The sequence below is a fragment of the Lampris incognitus genome, chromosome 11 (genome assembly GCF_029633865.1).
Source record: "Lampris incognitus isolate fLamInc1 chromosome 11, fLamInc1.hap2, whole genome shotgun sequence".
Taxonomy (NCBI): Eukaryota; Metazoa; Chordata; class Actinopteri; order Lampriformes; family Lampridae; genus Lampris; species Lampris incognitus.
The window spans coordinates 40,454,923-40,473,780 of NC_079221.1; the positions used below are offsets into that span (position 1 = coordinate 40,454,923).

Genomic DNA, 18,858 nt, shown 5'->3' on the forward strand with positions numbered 1-18,858 from the left:
ATTTTTCACAGACATTTGTTGTTGTCAGGAACAGTCTGCAGTTATAGAGTGAAATGGTGTAGTTGACAGTCCAAGGATAAGGAGTCGTCATATACAGCAGCAACCACAACTTTGCTATCCAGTCATGAAATTATGATCTATAAATGGGATTTTCATTGGAAAGCTATGTACAAACCCTTGAAAAGGGCACCAAAACCTGGATAATGCTCTGAGAAAACAGTCATAGGATTGCCCACATTCTTAAATTTGAGATGTTTGTGATCAAACATACTGTTGAAAAGGACCGCTTCGGGTTTAAACAAGGTCAATATTACATTTTGTTGGAGCAGAAACATTAGATGCATGCCGGGGTTTGAAAATTCTTTTTTTTCCTTTTTTTTTTTTCCCCCATTCACCATTAAGAGAGGTAGATGTTTGTGTAAGCACATTTGACTCGATGATAACCAGTGACTTGACTGCCTTATCAGGGGTCACTGACGGACTACTTAAAGGCCAACGTGGTGTCATGGAATGAGCTATGTCACATAGCCCAGACCATGGCACGAGGCCTGGCCTACCTCCACGAGGACATCCCTGGCCTAAAGGATGGACACAAGCCTGCCATTTCTCACAGGTAAAGACCCTCTGGTCAGCCAGTATCAAAGGGTTATGTTCCTGCAGATCAGCCACTTCTTCCTGTGCCATATGTTGGTCTTGATGTGACTGCTCTGCTTAAAGTGATCTTTATTTCTCCCACAGGGACATTAAAAGCAAGAACATCCTGCTGAAGTCCAACCTAACTGCCTGCATTGCTGACTTTGGCCTGGCGCTGAGGTTTGAGGCTGGTAAATCTGCTGGAGAAACTCATGGACAGGTGAGCCGTCCTTCTAACTTCACATGTAATGGAGTATACTTTGGAATTTAAAGGGTTGATCACCAAACACAAATAGTTTGAGAGTGTGGATGGTTTCTGGAAATTCAGTCACCCTCCTCATTAACTTTCAATTCAAAATACTCGTTGGCTTCAGTGATTGCCAGCAATGTGAAAAGGCAACCTGTGTCTTGTGGTGAATAAAAATACAAATTATTAAAACTTAATATGTCAACTCAGTCCTGTATCTTACAAGATATTGCATAAAAAATGGGAAACATTGTAAAATGAATTAATCATAGCAATTAATGATTATTTTCGTGTGGTACTGAGTGGACTGTGCGTGTCACATTTGTTATCATGAAAAGGCACTGATAAGTTATATTTGTTAGGAAAGGCTTTTATCGCACACTTGTATGAAAAGCTTTTTATTACTTTCATATCAGTCTTAAGTGGCAACACGAGTCTGATTTATATCAGTGTTTGTAAGATTACAAATACAGAAATGCCTTCCATAGCTTTAAAATGCATTTTTGGAAAAGAAAGTGCATCTGGGAAAAGTCCAACATATGAAAATACAGCCAGTCCCAGTAGTTAACCGGCTGTTGAAAGTGAGGATGTCACGTTGCAGATTTCAACAGATGTGCGTTCTTTTTATCTCCTCTGTTCCAGGTGGGGACCAGGAGGTACATGGCCCCTGAGGTGCTGGAAGGGGCCATTAATTTCCAGCGGGATGCCTTCCTCAGGATAGACATGTACGCCCTGGGCCTGGTGCTGTGGGAGATGGCCTCGCGCTGCAAGGCCGCTGATGGTAAGAAAAAAAGCAATACAGGGAGGAAAGCGGAGCTGCTGCAAACTCGGAGTAGTGGCACAACTGGGAACTGAGTTTTGACAAAAGTTACACTGCTGCTGGGCGTCCGGGTAGCATAGCGGTCTATTCTGTTGCCTACCAACACGGGGCTCGCCGGTTCGAATCCCACCTTTGGCTTGGTCGGGCGTCTCTACAGATACAATTGACCGTGTCTGCAGGTGGGAAGCCGGATGTGGGTGTGTGTCCTGGTCCGCTGCACTAGCGCCTTCTCTGGTCGGTCAGGGTGCCTGTTTTTTTTGGGGGGGGGGGGGCAGGGGAATAGCGTGATCCTCCCACGCGCTATGTCCACCTGGTGAAACTCCTCACTGTCAGGTGAAAAGAAGCAGCTGGCAACTCCACATGTATCAGAGGAGGCATGTGGTTGTCTGCAGCCCTCCCCGGATCGGCAGAGGGGGTGGAGCAGTGACTGAGATGGCTCAGAAGAGTGGGGTAATGGGCCAAGTACAATTGTGTAGAAAAAGGGGGGAAGCAAAAAAAAAAAGTTATGCTGTTGCTACTCATCTGTCATAAGTACACAATAGTAATTTTGGTACTTTATGTCTCACTTGTGTTCTTACACCCTTGGAAGTAAATTATGTATTGCGTTGTTTCAGTAAGCAGTCATATCACAAACGTGGTGGTGCTGTGCACTCAGAATACTTTTCTGTTTGTGAGAGAAAAGGGTCATGTGTTGGAGTGAAGTCACGGTGGTTGGTGGATTCCAGAGTAACCCAGCCAGTTCCATGATCTTTTTGAGAGTGAACACAGTCCCACTAGCCGAGCTCCGAGCTGTTCGCCGAGCTTTTCGGTGGCTCCTCCCTTCACTAGCTCGCCCAAGCTCATTCTCTGAGATCTAAGATCTCCGCCTGGCTCGACGCTGTCTTGGCCAAGTCAGATCGGGGACAGAATTGATTACTGCAGCAAACTGCCAAAGCAAAACAACAACAAATGTGTGCAAATCAGCAGACACTTATACATTCTGTCTGTCTCTCTTTCGCTCTCTCTCTCCCCCTTTGTCTCTCTTCCTCTCTCAGTAGCTCTCACACACATATGAATAAAAGAAAAATTAGTTCAAGAAAGATTTAATGGTATTATAATTTCATTGTGAGGCTTGTTAAGTCTACATAAAAAAAAAATTAATACTAGGTAAATATAATTCAGGGCAGGAGAGGGTCAGCATCTTCTATCCAGCTAGGCACACAACAAAGAATGTCTCTTGACAGCTCTCTTTCTTTCTCTGTCACACACACACACACACTCACACAAACACACACACACACACACTCACACGTCCTCACAGACAAAGCGTATAATCACTTTAGAAGAGTAAACAACTTGTGATAGTTCTGGCATTTAATGTGATCATTTGTACATGTTCTGGAAAAAGATGGTGAAAAAGCGGCAGGCAAGTAGAAAGCATGGCGCGGGGCAGAAAGGGAGACGATCCGAACATAGCGGCTGACTTGATGGAGCTGGCACCGAGGTAGACGGAGTCCCTCAGCTCAGAGCCCAGCGAGTGGGGTTGTTCTCCTGAGTCCCCGGGTTCCAGAACGTTTCAGATGTCTTCAGTTTCTATTGAAAGTCGCAGTCTCAACAGGTAAAGTTTTACCTCATGAGACTGAGAGTTTCAGTGCTCTAAGTCCTGCACTCGGTTTTGGAGGTCAGCCATTTTGTTGGTGAGAAATAAGACCTGCTGTGGAGATTTATTATCTGGTTAGTTTTAGGCGACTTTCTTCTTCAAATTCACTTTGTTCCTCAACAAAAATCTTCAGTTGAACGACAAAATATGTCCAGACACCTTGAGTAATCTGCAAAGTTGACTTGCAGGTGTCTGGTAGAACAGACAAATCTGAAAGCTTCAGCCCAGATTTCCGAGCATTTTACTTCTGGGTGGGGCGGCACGGTGGCGCAGGGGTTAGCGCCGTCACCTCACAGCAAGAAGGTCCTGGGTTCGAGCCCCGAGGTAGTCCAACCTTGGGGGTCATCCCGGGTCATCCTCGAGTGGAGTTTGCATGTTCTCTCCATGTCTGCGTGGGTTTCCTCCGGGGGCTCCAGTTTCCTCCCACAGTCCAAAGACATGTAGGTCAAATGAATCGGCCATACTAAATTGTCCCTAGGTGTGAATGTGTGTGTGTGTGTGTGTGTGTGTGTGTGTGTGTGTGTGTGTGTGTGTGTGTGTGTGTGTGTGTGTGTGTGTGTGTGTGTGTTGGGGGGGGGGGGGCTGTGATGGCCTGGCAGCCTGTCCAGGGTGTCTCCTCGCCTGCCGCCCAGTGACTGCTGGGATAGGCTCCAGCATCCCCGCGACCCTGAGTAAGGATAAGCAGCTTGGATAATGAATGAATGAAAGAATGAACGGATATGTGAAGAGTTGTTCTGTGCGACTGACCTCTGTGTTCGGCAGGGCTTTTCAAAATTCGGCTTGGGGGTCATTTGGAAAAATTACTATGAATTTCACTACTAAACTATTGACCACACAAATAAAGCAGTTTAATTCGATTTTACGTACACACCCCTGGCTCATAATGCCACGTCGCCCTTACTCTACACTTCTACCTCATATTTACTTTTTCTTGCACACACGTATGAGTAACATAGCACAGAAAAAAACAGCCCGGTGGGCAGATTACTGCTCCTCACCATTTAAGAATCCATATTTAGAAGATTTTTGGATTCCCTTCATTTAAAAAGATCAGACAGCAGGGTTTAAATTTGGCAGAAGACAATTTATGTTTCACTCCATCACGAGTGCCGAGGAGCCACTCTGTAATTACACAGCCGGAGCAGTTTGCCGTAGAGGAGGGCTCTTTGTTTAAACAAGTCTGCACGACAAGCTGCGAGCACCTCGTCTGCCTCTGCCCTTCATTTGGTTTTTCTAGTTATTATGTCGTAAACAAAGCTCATTTCCTTCACTTTGACTTGATTGGTTCTGAATTAATGTAATGTTCATGTAATGTTCTAGGGAATGTTTTATTGTGATCAGGCCTGTCACCATAACTGCTTTTTTTGGATGATATATTGCCCCAGAAATTATTGTGATAAACAATATTATCATTTTATGCCACTGATAATGGCATAATAATGCAAGTGCAGCCTTTGAAAAAGCAATGAACTTTTAATTCTTAAGAATATTCAAACATCGAATGTGGGGGGGGGCATATTAAAATATCCAAAATAAATAAAACATAAATAAATATTCTTCCAAACTTTATGGCTGGAATTATGCAGCCGTCGGGAAAAATACCTATTGGCCTCTACTTAGCAACACGTTATCCCCACGTCGCCTGCTCAGTGTGTGTGTGTGTGTGTGTGTGTGTGTGGGGGGGGTGACGCTGCATGAGCCCCGCCCCCATGGAACTCCGATATGGGGAGCGGAGGAGAAAATGGAAGCAGTTAAACGTGTTTCAGCATAGTTTTGTTTTATTTTTTTCTATTCATTCGGCTTCGGCGCTGCGCCCGAGTCTTATACCGGTAGGGAAAACTCTACTGTCTATTCTGGCATCATGTTGGCGACATTCTTATCTAAACAAACACACACGTAAACACAACGGGCAATATCGAGGTCAGCTAAAATTATTGGGGCCATGTCCACATACCACACGATAAATCGATAAGGCAATTATCATGACGGGCCTCATTGTGATTTGCTCGTCCCATTAAAGCAGTTACCTGCTGCAGACAGTTTTGCGCTACCCAGGACTTACTTTCTTTTGTCAGTTTCCTGTCGTTTTGGAAGAACACGTCTTGTCTGGTTTTTGGTCAGTGACTAATTACCGCTACAACAGCAGACGTTTGGCTTCGCATTTGCTGCGAACTTGACAACTGTTAGCACTCCGCGCCATGCTTTGTGGGAAAATAATGTCGATTTTATTATCGCAGTTAGAATGGGAGTTAAATTCGACTCATTTCTACCCAGTCGACTAGTATTCTACACAACATTGACAGCCCTCGTGCTAAGTATTTCTCTTGACACATTGCTTTTGGGACAAGGCAAAGTTAGATGCTGCCATCTATTAATAGACCGTGTACTCAAGTGTTAGCGTGCTCCATAAACAGCTAAGTAATTGCATGAAACACAAGTCTAAAACCCCGTGTTTGTGTTTGTGTGTTGAGGCATTGACCTCTACCACAAACTGTGAGTAACCTGGTGGCAGCAGCGTATGTAACTGGTATGGATTCGAGCTGTCTGGCTGCATAGAGCCGTATCGAGCTGGCTTGGCCTGGGGTCATTCTACTGGGCCGGGCTTCCCGCATTCCTAGGCCGAATACCCTGGGTGACCTGTTTCATTAGTAGTGGGGGGGGGGGTCATACAGGGTCACACCGGCTCTGAACTAGCTGGGGTACTCCTTTTACAATAAATAGACTTCTCAACGTCTTACACATGTTGGAATTTCTTAAGATATTTTGCAAAACAACAAATCCCTGACTTGACTTCATGTTGTCGTTCAGATTATTTGGTAGTGATTATTGATTTTTCTCTGAACTGAGGGAGGGAGTGTGTTGTGTTGCTACATGGTAACGAGAACAGGATCAGTAAGTGCCTTTAAATTCAGGCATGTGGGTATTATTCTTGATACATTTCTTAAAGCCACTCTTCTTTGAACTTCTAAATTATTGAGCATGAGTAAAGACACTTTTTTTGCGGCACGGTGGTGCAGTGTTTAAATTTTTAAATTTAAACCATTCAGCCATTCTGCCATTTGGGCTGTGTGACGCCCCTCGCCATTGTTGGTCGTTGTCCTGAAATATCACAATGCATTGTGGAATATTCATGCCAGCATAGTGTCCAGTGTTTGCATACTCTGACTTTCTTCTGCATGTAGTATGACATCCTGTTATTTTTCCCATACTGCATGCTATGGTTTCAGACATACTAAAAACACTCACATGCTGTTTTGGAGTACTGAATATTGTGTTGTGTTGGGTTTTGGGTGCAGCCGTTGTGTTGTAGGTTGCCTGTATTTGTAATATGATGCACTAAGTAAGTATTTCCTTGTCTGTGACAGCTACTTGTCTGATTCTCTCAAGGGTTATTTTAGTTTTAATTTTGTGTAATCTTGAAGAAGGTCCTGGGTTTGAACCCCAGGGTTGTCCAACCTTGGGGGTCATCCTAGGTCGTCCTCTGTGTGGAGTTTGCATGTTCTCCCTGTGTCTGCGGTGGGTTTTCTCCAGGTGCTCCGGTTTCCCCCCACCATCCAAAAAAAAAAAAGAAAATAAAAGACATGCATGTTAGGTTTAATACTTTTGTCTGTGCCCCTGACCACAACATGGAAAGACGAACTTGAGTCGGTTCCCGGGTGCTGCACGGCGGCTGCCCCCTGCTCCTAGCTGCACAGCTAGGATGGGTTAATAAATGCAGGGCTTAATTTCCCCACGGGGATCAATAAAGTGTCTCAAAATCAAAAAAAATAAATCTTTAAACTTCTGCTTAGTTGTGGTGTGAAGATGTGTTTATGTGCCCGAGTGTGTTTTAAAAGATGTTTAGCGGTTTCCTCTCCATCCAATGCAGGTCCAGTAGATGAGTATATGCTACCATTTGAGGAGGAGGTGGGCCAACATCCTTCCCTCGAAGACATGCAGGAGGTGGTGGTCCACAAGAAGTTACGGCCCACGCTCAGGGAGTGCTGGCAGAAACACACGGTGAGCAGTGACTACATTACCCAGAACATATTACCCGGCCCCCAAAACCTGATAGTTAGGAGTGCATTTTTGGACACATAAGGAACTAAAGTGTTGTGCCCAAAACAGGGAGCTATGGTTCTAGATTTAAAGTACAAGCAGTGAAATCAGAGCCCTCTTCTGAACAAGATGTTGAAAGCTTGATTAAATTATTTACACTTCCGGGTAGCATGTCGTCTATTTCATTGCCTACCAACATGGGGATCACTGGTTCAAATCCCCGTGTTACCTCCGGCTTGGTCGGGTGTTCCCGCAGACACAACTGGCCGTGTCTGCGGGTAGGAAGCCGGATGTGGGTATGTATCCTGGTTGCTGCACTAGTGCCTCCTCTGGTTGGTCAGGGTGCCTGTTCAGGGGGAACTGGGGGGAATAGCATGATCCTCCCACACGCTACGTCCCCCTGGCGAAACTCCTCACTCACTGTTAGGTGAAAAGAATCGGCTGGTGACTCCACATGTATTAAAGGAGGCATGTGGTAGTCTGCAGCCCTCCCCGGATCGGCAGAGGGGATGGAGCAGCGACTGGGATGGCTCGGAAGACTGGGGTAATTGACCAAGTACAATTGGGGAGAAAAGGGTGGGGGGAAACCCAAAAAAATATATATGTATAGCTATAGATAGATATATGTATATATATAGATCTGACACTGTAAACTGACACTGGCAGTTTACAACTTTCTTATGAAGTGGACGGAACAGCCTACCCAGAATAGAGCTGGGGGAATATAGTCGTAGACTGGCTGGTACAGTCATATTTGAAAAAAATTTCAAAGAATCATTGACATTCTTCAGCAAGTTTCATGAATCCATTTTTGGAAATTGGTGCAGTGAGGCTATTGCTGTTGGCCATAGTAGCACTTAGTAGCACGTAGTGGCACAATATGTAATAGTCAAGTGCTTCATTTTTAAATCATGAACTCCTGGGACATGAAGAAGAAGGTGGTCCAGTGGTTAACTGTAAAACGATAGGTTCCATATTGTGTCATGATATAGGTGCGAAATACGCATTGAACACCACAATGGTGTCACATTTTCATGGTGAAGGCCTACATACGTATATCATATATAGCAGGGGGGGGGGGGTTTCGGAAACTGTCAATGGTGTTGATAAAAGAGCACTTTTATCAACACCATTGACCAAAGTATATATATATGTATAGCATTTTTTCTGAAACCGTCAATAGTGTTGAGTGCTCGACTAATGAGGAGCGGAATATCAACACGGATACAGGAAAAAAGATTTTAATGCATAGCAATACAGGCCTGTTTCGTGCGTCTTTAGCAGCTGGTGAGTGCGAGATGCACGGAACAGGCCTGTACTGCTATGCATTAAAATCTTTTTTCCTGTATCCATGTTGATATATATATATATATACACACACACACACACATATATATATATAGATGTGGGCCGATTCAAATTATGTAACTTTTGATACAAACTGACACTGTAGCCTTCAAACACAATCCAGTCAATAAGGCATAGGCTTTCCATATGCTTACAGTTGAACAGCAATTACCCATTAACCAAAGTGAACTACCAAACCATTTACAAGCAAATTCATACATATTCATACACAAATAAAAACGAAAAAGGTGGCTTCTGCTCTGATTGGCCCTCAGAAGAATCTCTATGTACTCACCAGACTGTAAAGTGAGCAAAGAAGATCATCTCCGACCCCTCACATCCTGCTCATTACATCTTCCAGCTCCTTCCTTCAGGGAGGCGTTACAGGTCACTGTCCACTATGACTAAAAGCTTCACAAATGGCTTTTTCCCCGCTAGCTCTCAGGACTCTGAATTCCTCGCTCTAGTCCCCTCCTCACATGCTACTGGCATACATACACATGCATAATACCATTCACCTATTGTATGTGGTTGTGTGTCATATGTTCTGTATTACCGTATTGTTTCGTGATATGTGGAGGGTCTGCTCTTGTCCATGTATGTGTTGTGCTGCAGCTTTTACATATTGTACCGAAAAAAAATTCCACCGGCCTTGGTCATGTGGCTAATAAACAGTCTATCTAACCACTTGACTCACAAGGTACTGGCAGTAGTGTGGCTGAATTAAAGCCAGGGCTAGCTGAGTTCTAACTTGGTTAAGAGTCGCTCATGTGCCACGGAAGCCCCCTCTTAACTTTCTTATCCATTTGTGCTGTATGGCAAGTGTTTAGACTGCAGTCTGAAACACCAGCCTGCAGAGCATCTAACAGCAGCCCAAAGCAGACTGCTATCGATTAGACAGTGATATCATATCTGTGACCAGATCCCCATATCCCAGGCTCAAAGACGGGGGCAATTTCTGTGTGCAATTGCTGTTGAATAGCCCTTTTCTCGCTGTTTTTGCACTATCAATGTCTTCCATCGTATCTGTTTTCAGCTCTTCAGAGGTTTCCCCCTCCTCTCCCAGCGTTGGTAACAATAAATCATCTTGCCTAATGGTGTCTGGTCTCTTGCTTCCCGTTGCAAACACCATGCTGCACACATGTCACATTATGTCCTTGTGAGACATAAGGTGGGTGCATTTGTGTGCAGCAGTGGTCAGGCTGGGTGTGTCTGAATGAATCTCAGTACTGGTCTTGGATTTAGGTCTGCTTTATACAGGTTGCTAAATAATACCTCTTGTGGGCCTTTGTTGACAGGCACGAAAACTTGTCGCCTTTCAGCGAAATTCACCATTTTGAATCCAGTATAGGTCGCCTATGTGATTTGCGAAGATTTACGAAGAAATAATTGGTGGGGGGGGGGGTGCCTACCTACTCAAAGCGACTTCCACAGAAAGTCAATGGAGCACGAACATCTGATGCTGTGGATGTGCGTTTGGATACGCCTGCATCGACTGTCAACAAAAAGCAGCAGCCAATCAATTCGCTAGTCACAGAACAGCACCAGCCCAGGTCATCGGTCTGTGGCCTGCTGTGTGGGAAAAGCTGAAATGAAGTTTACAATTTACAACTTCATTTAGCAGATGCTTTTATCCAAAGCAACGTACATCTGAGAGGTAGCTGACTTGCATAGCATCAGGAGTCTAAGCCACGGACTCTTAATGGAGATTCATCCCAACCGGGGTTTGAACCCCGCCGATCTCTGGCGGGAAAGCCTACTGAGCTATCCAGCTGGTTGCCCAGTGGCACACCCCAGCCACAAAAATACAAAGAAGGAGTCAACTGAAGATGGAAAAATACCTGCCAGTCGGAAAGCCTGAGGTAAAAGGTCAAATTGGAGGGAACGAGAATTGTTAGCGAGCTAGCTAACATTGTTGAGGGACGATGTCAGGTACGGGAAGGTGGACCACACACTCTGTAAGAACATCCGGTCAGTAGGAACCACTGACAAACGCCCAGCGGCAGCAGGGTCTGCTAGAAAAGCGGCGGCAGCAGAGGAAGTATGGCCGCCAACCATCTGGCAGTGCTCAGGAGAGCAAAAGGCAGACGGCTGAAGAGAAGAAGAAGAAGGCAAGGCTGAGGCACACGGCGAAAGCGGGCCCTTGAGACATGAGTCCAGAGGCCAAGAAGAAAAAATAAGGACAGGACCCACCCCACCATTCCTAAAGCATATAATACTCTTTCATATTCACATTTGTAATTTTTCATGTCACATTTTAACATGGCTTCTCACACAGAGCAGATATGGAGAGTAATACTTTTGAAAATAATTGTAATTAGTTGTGTATCTGGTGGGGCTGTCCTTATAAATGCGAGAATGTGATATGTAAATGTGCATTTGCACTTAATAAATTAATACTTTGTACTTTATTCTGCTCAGTTTTGTAGTTCTGTTGGCTTGTGACCAGCTCCAGGGTAATCCTAAAAGACATCAGAAATTAGCATTTAGTAGCTTATTTAAAAAAAAAAAAATCTCCAGGGGAGCATACACCCAGATCCCACTAGCGGGTCTGTGTTTTTCTCTGCCCACTCGTCCTTCTCACCGTTTTCTCCCCCCTAACCAGTTTGCGTGCCTGGTTAACAACACCTGTTAGTGTAAGGGCATGGTGGCTCAGTGGTCAGAAGTGTTGGCTCACAGCAAGAAGGTCCTGGTTTTGAACCTGACTGGAGCCTTTCTGTGTGGAGTTTGCATAATTGTCCCCGTGTTCATGTAGGCTTCCTCTGGGTGCTGTGGTTTCCCCCACATCAGAAGAGATGCATGTTAGGGCGATACTCCAGCCCCTGGCCTTGACCAAGACACCGGCCTTAAAAGTGGAGCTGCTCCCCTGGCGCCACGCTGACTGCCCACTGCTTCTGAGTAGCTAGGATGGGTCGAACGCCAAGAACACGTTTCCCCACGGGGTTTAACAAAGTGTAGCTTAACTTCTTTTCGGTAATTATAAAATACATCAGTGTGTGATTAAAGTAAGGTGTTTTTCTGCCAGTTTGCGAATTTTGTTCTCCGAAGAGAATGGACTCAGTGGAACATCTTTACTTTAGACCTAAATAAGTTGTGGTGACTCTGATATCCCTTTTAGATGCTAAAATGTTGACCTGTAAGAAAGTATAACTATATAGTAGCACCGATGGATATCAAACCTTTCTTTCTTTCATGCTAAATCACTAACCCGGTCTGTATTTTTGAGTTTGTGTTTGTGGAAAATGTCCCAGAGGCGGAGGCTGAGATTAACTATGTCCTGCGTCCTCTCCCAGGGCCTGGCAATGCTGTGTGAGACCATCGAGGAGTGCTGGGACCACGAGGCGGAGGCGCGGCTGTCGGCGGGCTGCGTGGAGGAGCGCGTGGTGCAGATGCAGCGGCAGACCAACGTCACGGCGCCCGAGGAGATCGTCACAGTAGTCACCATGGTCACCAATGTGGACTACCCCCCCAAAGAATCCAGCCTATGACTAGACTAAGAACCAGTCAGGACTGCTGAGCAGGTGGACGCACACCTACAGACTCACTCCCAGAGCGAGAGAGCCGAGACTGTATTCTGTTTTTTTTTTTGTTTTTTTGTTTTTTTCCCTTTTTCGTTTCTTTTAATTAACCGCGTCCGGCACTGATTGTACACAAAAGTATTGCAGCGAATCAACCGGGGGCCCAACGGGCTGAAACCTCCTTCCCTTTGGTCCCTGTAGCATGTGGCTACATGTATGCCTGCAGACTAACGGCTAGTTCCTTGTTAAACGCAGGAGCGGGATGGAGGAGAAACTCAATCATGCCGAGGCCTCCTCCAGGGTGACCACTGCTGATCAAGCACCCTGACAATGGACAATGTCATTTAAAGGTTGCCCCTTAGGCTGATAGTTTTCTTCTCTTTTTTTTTTTCTTCCTCATTTTAGCCAAAAGGAAAAAAAACCTTTCCTGGACAGACTTCGTGTCGTGGAGAAAAAGGATCCTTCATAAACATTTCATTTCAGTATAAAAAAAAAAGGGCAACTTGGTTTTTAGACACATTGCTGTTTTTTTGTGTTTCTATGAATGACTATGTAATGCCAATAAGAAACAGCTTCTGAATGTCTGTGTATTGCTGCTGTATATATAAGAATTATATATACACATATATATCAAAACGAGAGAGTCCGATAAGAGTGTAATCAAGGTTATTTATCCAGACTTGCCTCGCAGCATTTCTTTAGAAAAAAAAACTACCATAGAGGATAAATTCTGTTGTTTTTTTTTTGTTTTTTTAAATGTTTTTGTTTGTTTTTTCACTTGTGATAGACCTGTGGTTCTTAAATGCAAGTAGTCTCAGAACCAGGAGGAACTGGAATGCATGGTTTTATTCTCCTGTATTTATCACACAGCCACCCAGTACAATTAGTCCTGCTAATGCCATATGGATGGGAGTCAAGGGGCAATCACTACATGCTTTCATTATTTTGGTTGGGTTTTTTTTTTTCAATCCTAGTCATTTAGCATTGTAACAAGGTATTTTTTCCTTTAAGATAATTTGGCCAAAACTGAAGTAACATGTTGATATTGTCACTAAAACTCCCATACATTTGAGCATTAGCTGAAAATGAGCCACCCAGTTTCACCTAGTCCATAGACGACTGTTAAACCAAAGAACCATCTGAGTAACTAACACACAGACACACACACACACACACACACACACAAACAAAAAAACAAAACAAAAAAAACACAGGAGTTCTCCTTTAACCTCTCTCAACCGGGTATACCTCAGTTTCGTATTCTACGAATAAAGGATTTCCTCAGTAACACTATCAGACCACTACAGAACATTCAGATGACCTGTTTGGTATTGAAGCTTTTTAAATCACGGGATATATATATATATGTATATATATATATATATACACAACAAAAAAATCTACTTTTGGATTATGCCAACATCAACAAAAATGGCCATTCACAGACCAGTGTTTCTGCCTTCTTAGTTCGTCCGTGTAGCTCCTCATTGTCCCCCTGCTACTCTAACGTGACTGTGAGTTACTGTTCCTATGAAACTTTAGATGTTTTTGATCCTATCGAGAAGAGAAAAAAAACAATCCCTGAGAATATGAATATCAAAAAGAGAGACAACTAATTAAAAGCACTTCCCTTTCGTCGGTTTGCAGTGTCCACGGAATATTTAAGATGCATGCCTTTTCTTTTTCTTTTTTTTTCTTTCAATGTGATTATTTTCTCCCGTTACTTTTGAGCCTCTGTATGTAAAGTGTGTGACGCTGGTGTCAGTTGTAGACTCCTCGTTGTTTTCCGTTGTATCTTCTTTTTTTTTTAACTGAAAATGTTCTACTGTCCACTGTACCCACCCCACACACACGCGCGCGCACACGCTCAATACGTGGTATGCTCCGTTTTGTCGCGTGCTACTCGCACCAAAACGTCAAGACGTCTCAGGAAAGATCTGTCGCTACAGCGCCCCCTGCCTCCCGCCCCCCCCCCCCCCCGCTTGCTTTGAGACTCCCACTATTTTCCCGTGCCATTGTTACGCACCTACAATCAAAGGTGTGTCTGCGTGCGTGCGCGTGCGTGCGTGCGTGTGTTGGGGAGGGGGTACGTGAGCGAGATCGCGGCTCATGATTTACGTTGTCCGTATGTAACACCACCCCCCACCCCCACCCCAACCACCGCCATCACGCCATTCCCCTCCTTTGTGCTCTTTTGGACACTGCAAAAGAAATGCAACAAAAAAAAAGGTTTGGAAAAGGCCGGTGTCATTTATTTATTTTTATTTTTCATTTCTATTTTTTCTTTTTCGGTTAAGCGGAAGGTGAGATGTAAAAAAAAACCAGACCCCCCCCCCTCTCTTGTGTGAGGAGCCGTAGCACCTCCTTGGACAACAGCCATAAAACCTAAGGCGAGTGGTTGGAGGGTCGCTGCGGGGGGGCCGCCACGCCCCCCCGCCCCGCCCAGGCGGCTCGGCCCCGCCCCATGTGCTCATCTACTCTAAACAGGAAAACATTCAGGGACGCGACGCAAATGTTTCTACTCACTTTTTTAACTGTATGCAATCAAAGTTGGAGCAAACACTGACCTGCCAACTTTCACCTCTGTAGCGTTTTATTTTTTTAAGGGTTATGTGTTTTGTTTTTTTGTTTGTTTTTTTTTTTAACCCGCTCTCCGGAGACGTCGCAAAACCACCGGTACATCCTCACTCCCATCCGTTTTCCAGATGGGACAGTTGCCAGCTCTATGGTGCCTGGATATGGATCGGCATAAACACGTGGATTTTTATTTTATTTACCATCATTTATTATTATTATTATTTTGAAGAACTAGTCCACCCAGCACTGTTAGAGAAGAGAACCAGCTCACGGGGGGACGTGTTAACCTGACGTTTTTGCGCGCGCGCGCAGGGGGTGGGGGTGGGAGGGGATGTTGTTAGAGTTTGATTTGCAAAAAAAAAAAAGCAAAAAAAAAACAAAACAAACTGCTGCCATTTTTGATATTACTACTCACTGTACGCTATCCGTAGCATTAACCAAGTCGGAGAGGGGAGTCTGAAGTAAGCGCGTGTCACTCCACGTGTCGGGGGGGAAAAGGCAAAGTGCTGCTGCCGTGCTCTGCAAAACCACACCCCCTCCCCTCCCCTCCCTACACAACTCCAGTTCCGCTGACTTGATGTAGAAAGTCTACAGTTTTTTTTGTTTTTTTTTATGTAAACACGAAGTCACCTCACTGACTTCAACGCAGATCCCTCCTCGATCCTTTTCTTTGTCTTTTTGTCTTTTTTTGTTGTTGTTTTATTGTTTTTCTCAATGGAAGCCAAACCCCTCTCAATGATATTAGTTAGATGACTGGATGGAAAATGCACAGTATGTACATATGAATGTTGTTTTAGATTGTGATTTTAGCATGAGGTTGTTTTTTTATGGTCTCAAGGAAAACAAGAAAAAAATCCTTTATAATGTTAATATTGAGAAAAAAAGATTTATGTTGTTTATTTTACATGATGTAAAGAGAGAGAGAGCTAGATTTATGAATTTATGTCCAAGGCTCAAAACATAACTGGTGTGGTGCGTACACTTGCCACACTAGTGAAGTTCCTCCTCTATTCCTTTTTTTTTTGTTTTGTTTTTCTTGGATGGGTTCATTCGATACCTCAGACATCCCTACTGGTGCTCACTACTCTCATGACATTGTCCCAGCATCCATCAGTGTTCAGAGCAGGCGGCGACGTCAACGCAACACAACACAAACTGACATGTGACCTGCTATTCTTACGTTGTTGTTGTTGTCGGGTTTTTTTTAAGTCTTTTTTCTACTTTTCCATCTGAAATATGCTCTTGTTAAGCTGACGGAATGGTTCACCGTGACACCGTGGCGAGGATGTCACCGTTCACCGAGGAGTGTTTTACCGGCCCTCTCTTGAAGCCCCCTGAGGCAAATCTGTAATTTGTGATATTGGGCTATACAAATGAAATTGACTTGACTCTTACAAATGGCAAGAAAATGATAAAAGAAAAAGTCCATCCCCACTAATTGAATAAACATGCCATCTTTGTTTATTTTTTTCCTTTTTGTTTTGCAAGTATTTAAACCGTTTCAGGGCTTGGTTGGAAGTCATTGTTGAATATTGTACAGAAGAAAATGTATGCTATTTCCCCCCCTAAAATAAAGTATAGTGACTGCTCTGCACAGTGGAACCCTGTCTTGTATTCAGTCTCGGCTGACTTGGTCGACTTCAACTGAGACGAGCCTCTGCCTCGGATGTGGCGAAGCCATGGGATCTATCAGGTCTTTAAAAGAGCTAGTAAATGTTTTCTTTTTACATTTTCTGGACTCAAAAACCATGTTCCTATGGTCCTAGGTTGGCAGAACAAATTACCCTGATCATACATTCAACAACAATAAAAACACATCACAAGGCTGATTTCCATCCATCCATTATCCAAGCCACTTATCCGAATGCTGGAGCCTATCCCAGCAGTCATTGGGCGGTAGGTGGGGTGACACCCTGGACAGGCCACCAGTCCATCACAGGGCCCCCACACACACATTCACACCTAGGGACAATTTAGTATGGCCAGTTCACCTGACCTACATGTCTTTGGACTGTGGGAGGAAACTGGAGCACCCGAAGGAAACCCACGCAGACACGGGGAGAACATGTAAACTCCACACAGCAGACGACGTGGGATGACCCCCAAGGTTGGACAGGGTTTGAACCCAGGACCTTCTTGCTGTGAGGTGACCGTGCTAACCGCTGCACCACCATGCCGCCAACGCTGATTTGAGAGAGGAAATATGTATATGCTCTGTCTTATATGGACAAACACACATTGCAATCAGCCCCCTCCAAATTATCTATGTAATATGGGGACATCAAAAACGCCACAACCCATGTGACACAGGGAACATATTGTTGGAACAATGAAATATGAAGTGACATGACGGCGTTATCCAACTAAATTCTTTGGGTAGATATGTGAGAAGCTGGAACCCACACCTCCATTAATGTTCTCTAAATCTACTACTACTACTACTTTCGACTGCTCCCATTAGAGGTTGCCACAGCGGATCATCCGTTTCCATTTCTTCCCATCTTCTGCATCTTCCTCTGTCACACCAGCCACCTGCATGTCCTCCCTCACCACATCCATAAACCTCCTCTTTGGCCTTCCTCTTTTCCTCTTCCCTGGCAGCTCCATATTCAGCATCCCTCTCCCAATATACCCAGCATCTCTCCTCCACACATGTCCAACCCATCTCAATCTTGCCTCTCTTGCTTTGTCTCCAAACCGTCCAACCTGAGCTGTCCCTCTAATATACTCATTCCTAATCCTGTCCTTCTTCGTCACTCCCAATGAAAGTCTTAACATCTTCAACTCTGCCACCTCCAGCTCCACCTCCTTTCTTTTCGTCAGTGCCACTGTCTTCCAACCATATAACATAGCTGGTCTCACAACCATCTTGTAAACCTTCCCTTTAACTCTTGCTGGTACCCTTCTGTCGCAAATCACTCCTGACACTCTTCTCCACCCACTCCACCCTGCCTACACTCTCTTCTTCACCTCTCTTTTGCACTCCCCGTTACTTTGGACAGTTGACCCCAAGTATTTAAACTCATCCAACTTCATCACCTCTACTCCTTGCATCCTCACCATTCCACTGTCCTCCCTCTCATTCACGCACATGTATTCTGTCTTGCTCCTGCTGACTGTCATTCCTCTTCTCTCCAGTGCATACCTCCACCTCTCCAGGCTCTCTTCAACCTGCACCTGACTCTTGCTACAGATCACAATGTCATCCACAAACATCATAGTCTATGGCGACTCCTGCCTGATCTCATCCGTCAACCAGTCCATCACCATTGCAAACAAGAAAGGACTCAGAGCTGATTCTTGATGTAATCCCATCTCCACCTTGAATCCATCTGTCATTCCAACCGTACACCTCACCATTGTCACACTTCCCTCATATGTATCTCCAACCACTCCTACATACTTCTCTGCGACTCCCGACTTCCTCATACAATACCACACCTCCTCTCTCAGCACCCTGTCATATGCTTTCTCTAAATCCACAATGTAACTCCTTCTGGTCTTCTCTATACTTCTCAATCAACATTCACGAAGCAAACATCGCATCTGTGGTGCTCTTTCGCAGCATGAAACCATACTGCTGCTCACTAATCATCACCTCTCCTCTTAACCTTGCTTCTATTACCCCTTCTCCTATTTTCATGCTTTGGCTGATTAACTTTATACCTCTGTGGTTGCTACAGTTCTGCACATCGCCCTTCTTCTTGAAAATCGGTACCAGTATACTTCTTCTCCATTCCTCAGGCATCCTCTCATTTTCCAAGATTGTGTTAAACAATCTAGTTAAAAACTCCACTGCCATCTCTCCTAAACATCTCCATGCCTCCACAGGTATTTCATCTGGGCCAGCTGCCTTTCCACTCTTCATGCTCTTCCTAGCTGCCCTCAAACACTCCTTGCTAATCCACCGCACTTTCTGATTCATTATCTCCACATCATCCAACCTTCTTTCTCTCTCATTTTCTTCATTCATCAGCCCCTCAAAGTAGTCCTTCCACCTTCTCCGCACACTCCCCTCTATTGTCAGCACATTTCCATC

General features: G+C 44.6%; 1 protein-coding gene across 1 annotated transcript in view; it reads left to right on the forward strand.

Moving 5' to 3' along the window:
- Positions 1-12,822, forward strand: part of acvr2aa (activin A receptor type 2Aa) — a 50,837-nt gene extending 38,015 nt beyond the window's left edge. Inside the window, exons 7-11 of the mRNA XM_056289158.1 lie at positions 468-613; positions 739-853; positions 1,523-1,661; positions 7,208-7,338; positions 12,018-12,822. Coding sequence (XP_056145133.1) covers positions 468-613; positions 739-853; positions 1,523-1,661; positions 7,208-7,338; positions 12,018-12,212 — 726 coding nt within the window. The 3' untranslated portion in view covers positions 12,213-12,822. The remainder of the gene's footprint in view (positions 1-467; positions 614-738; positions 854-1,522; positions 1,662-7,207; positions 7,339-12,017) is intronic.
- Positions 12,823-18,858: the final 6,036 nt, after the last annotated feature.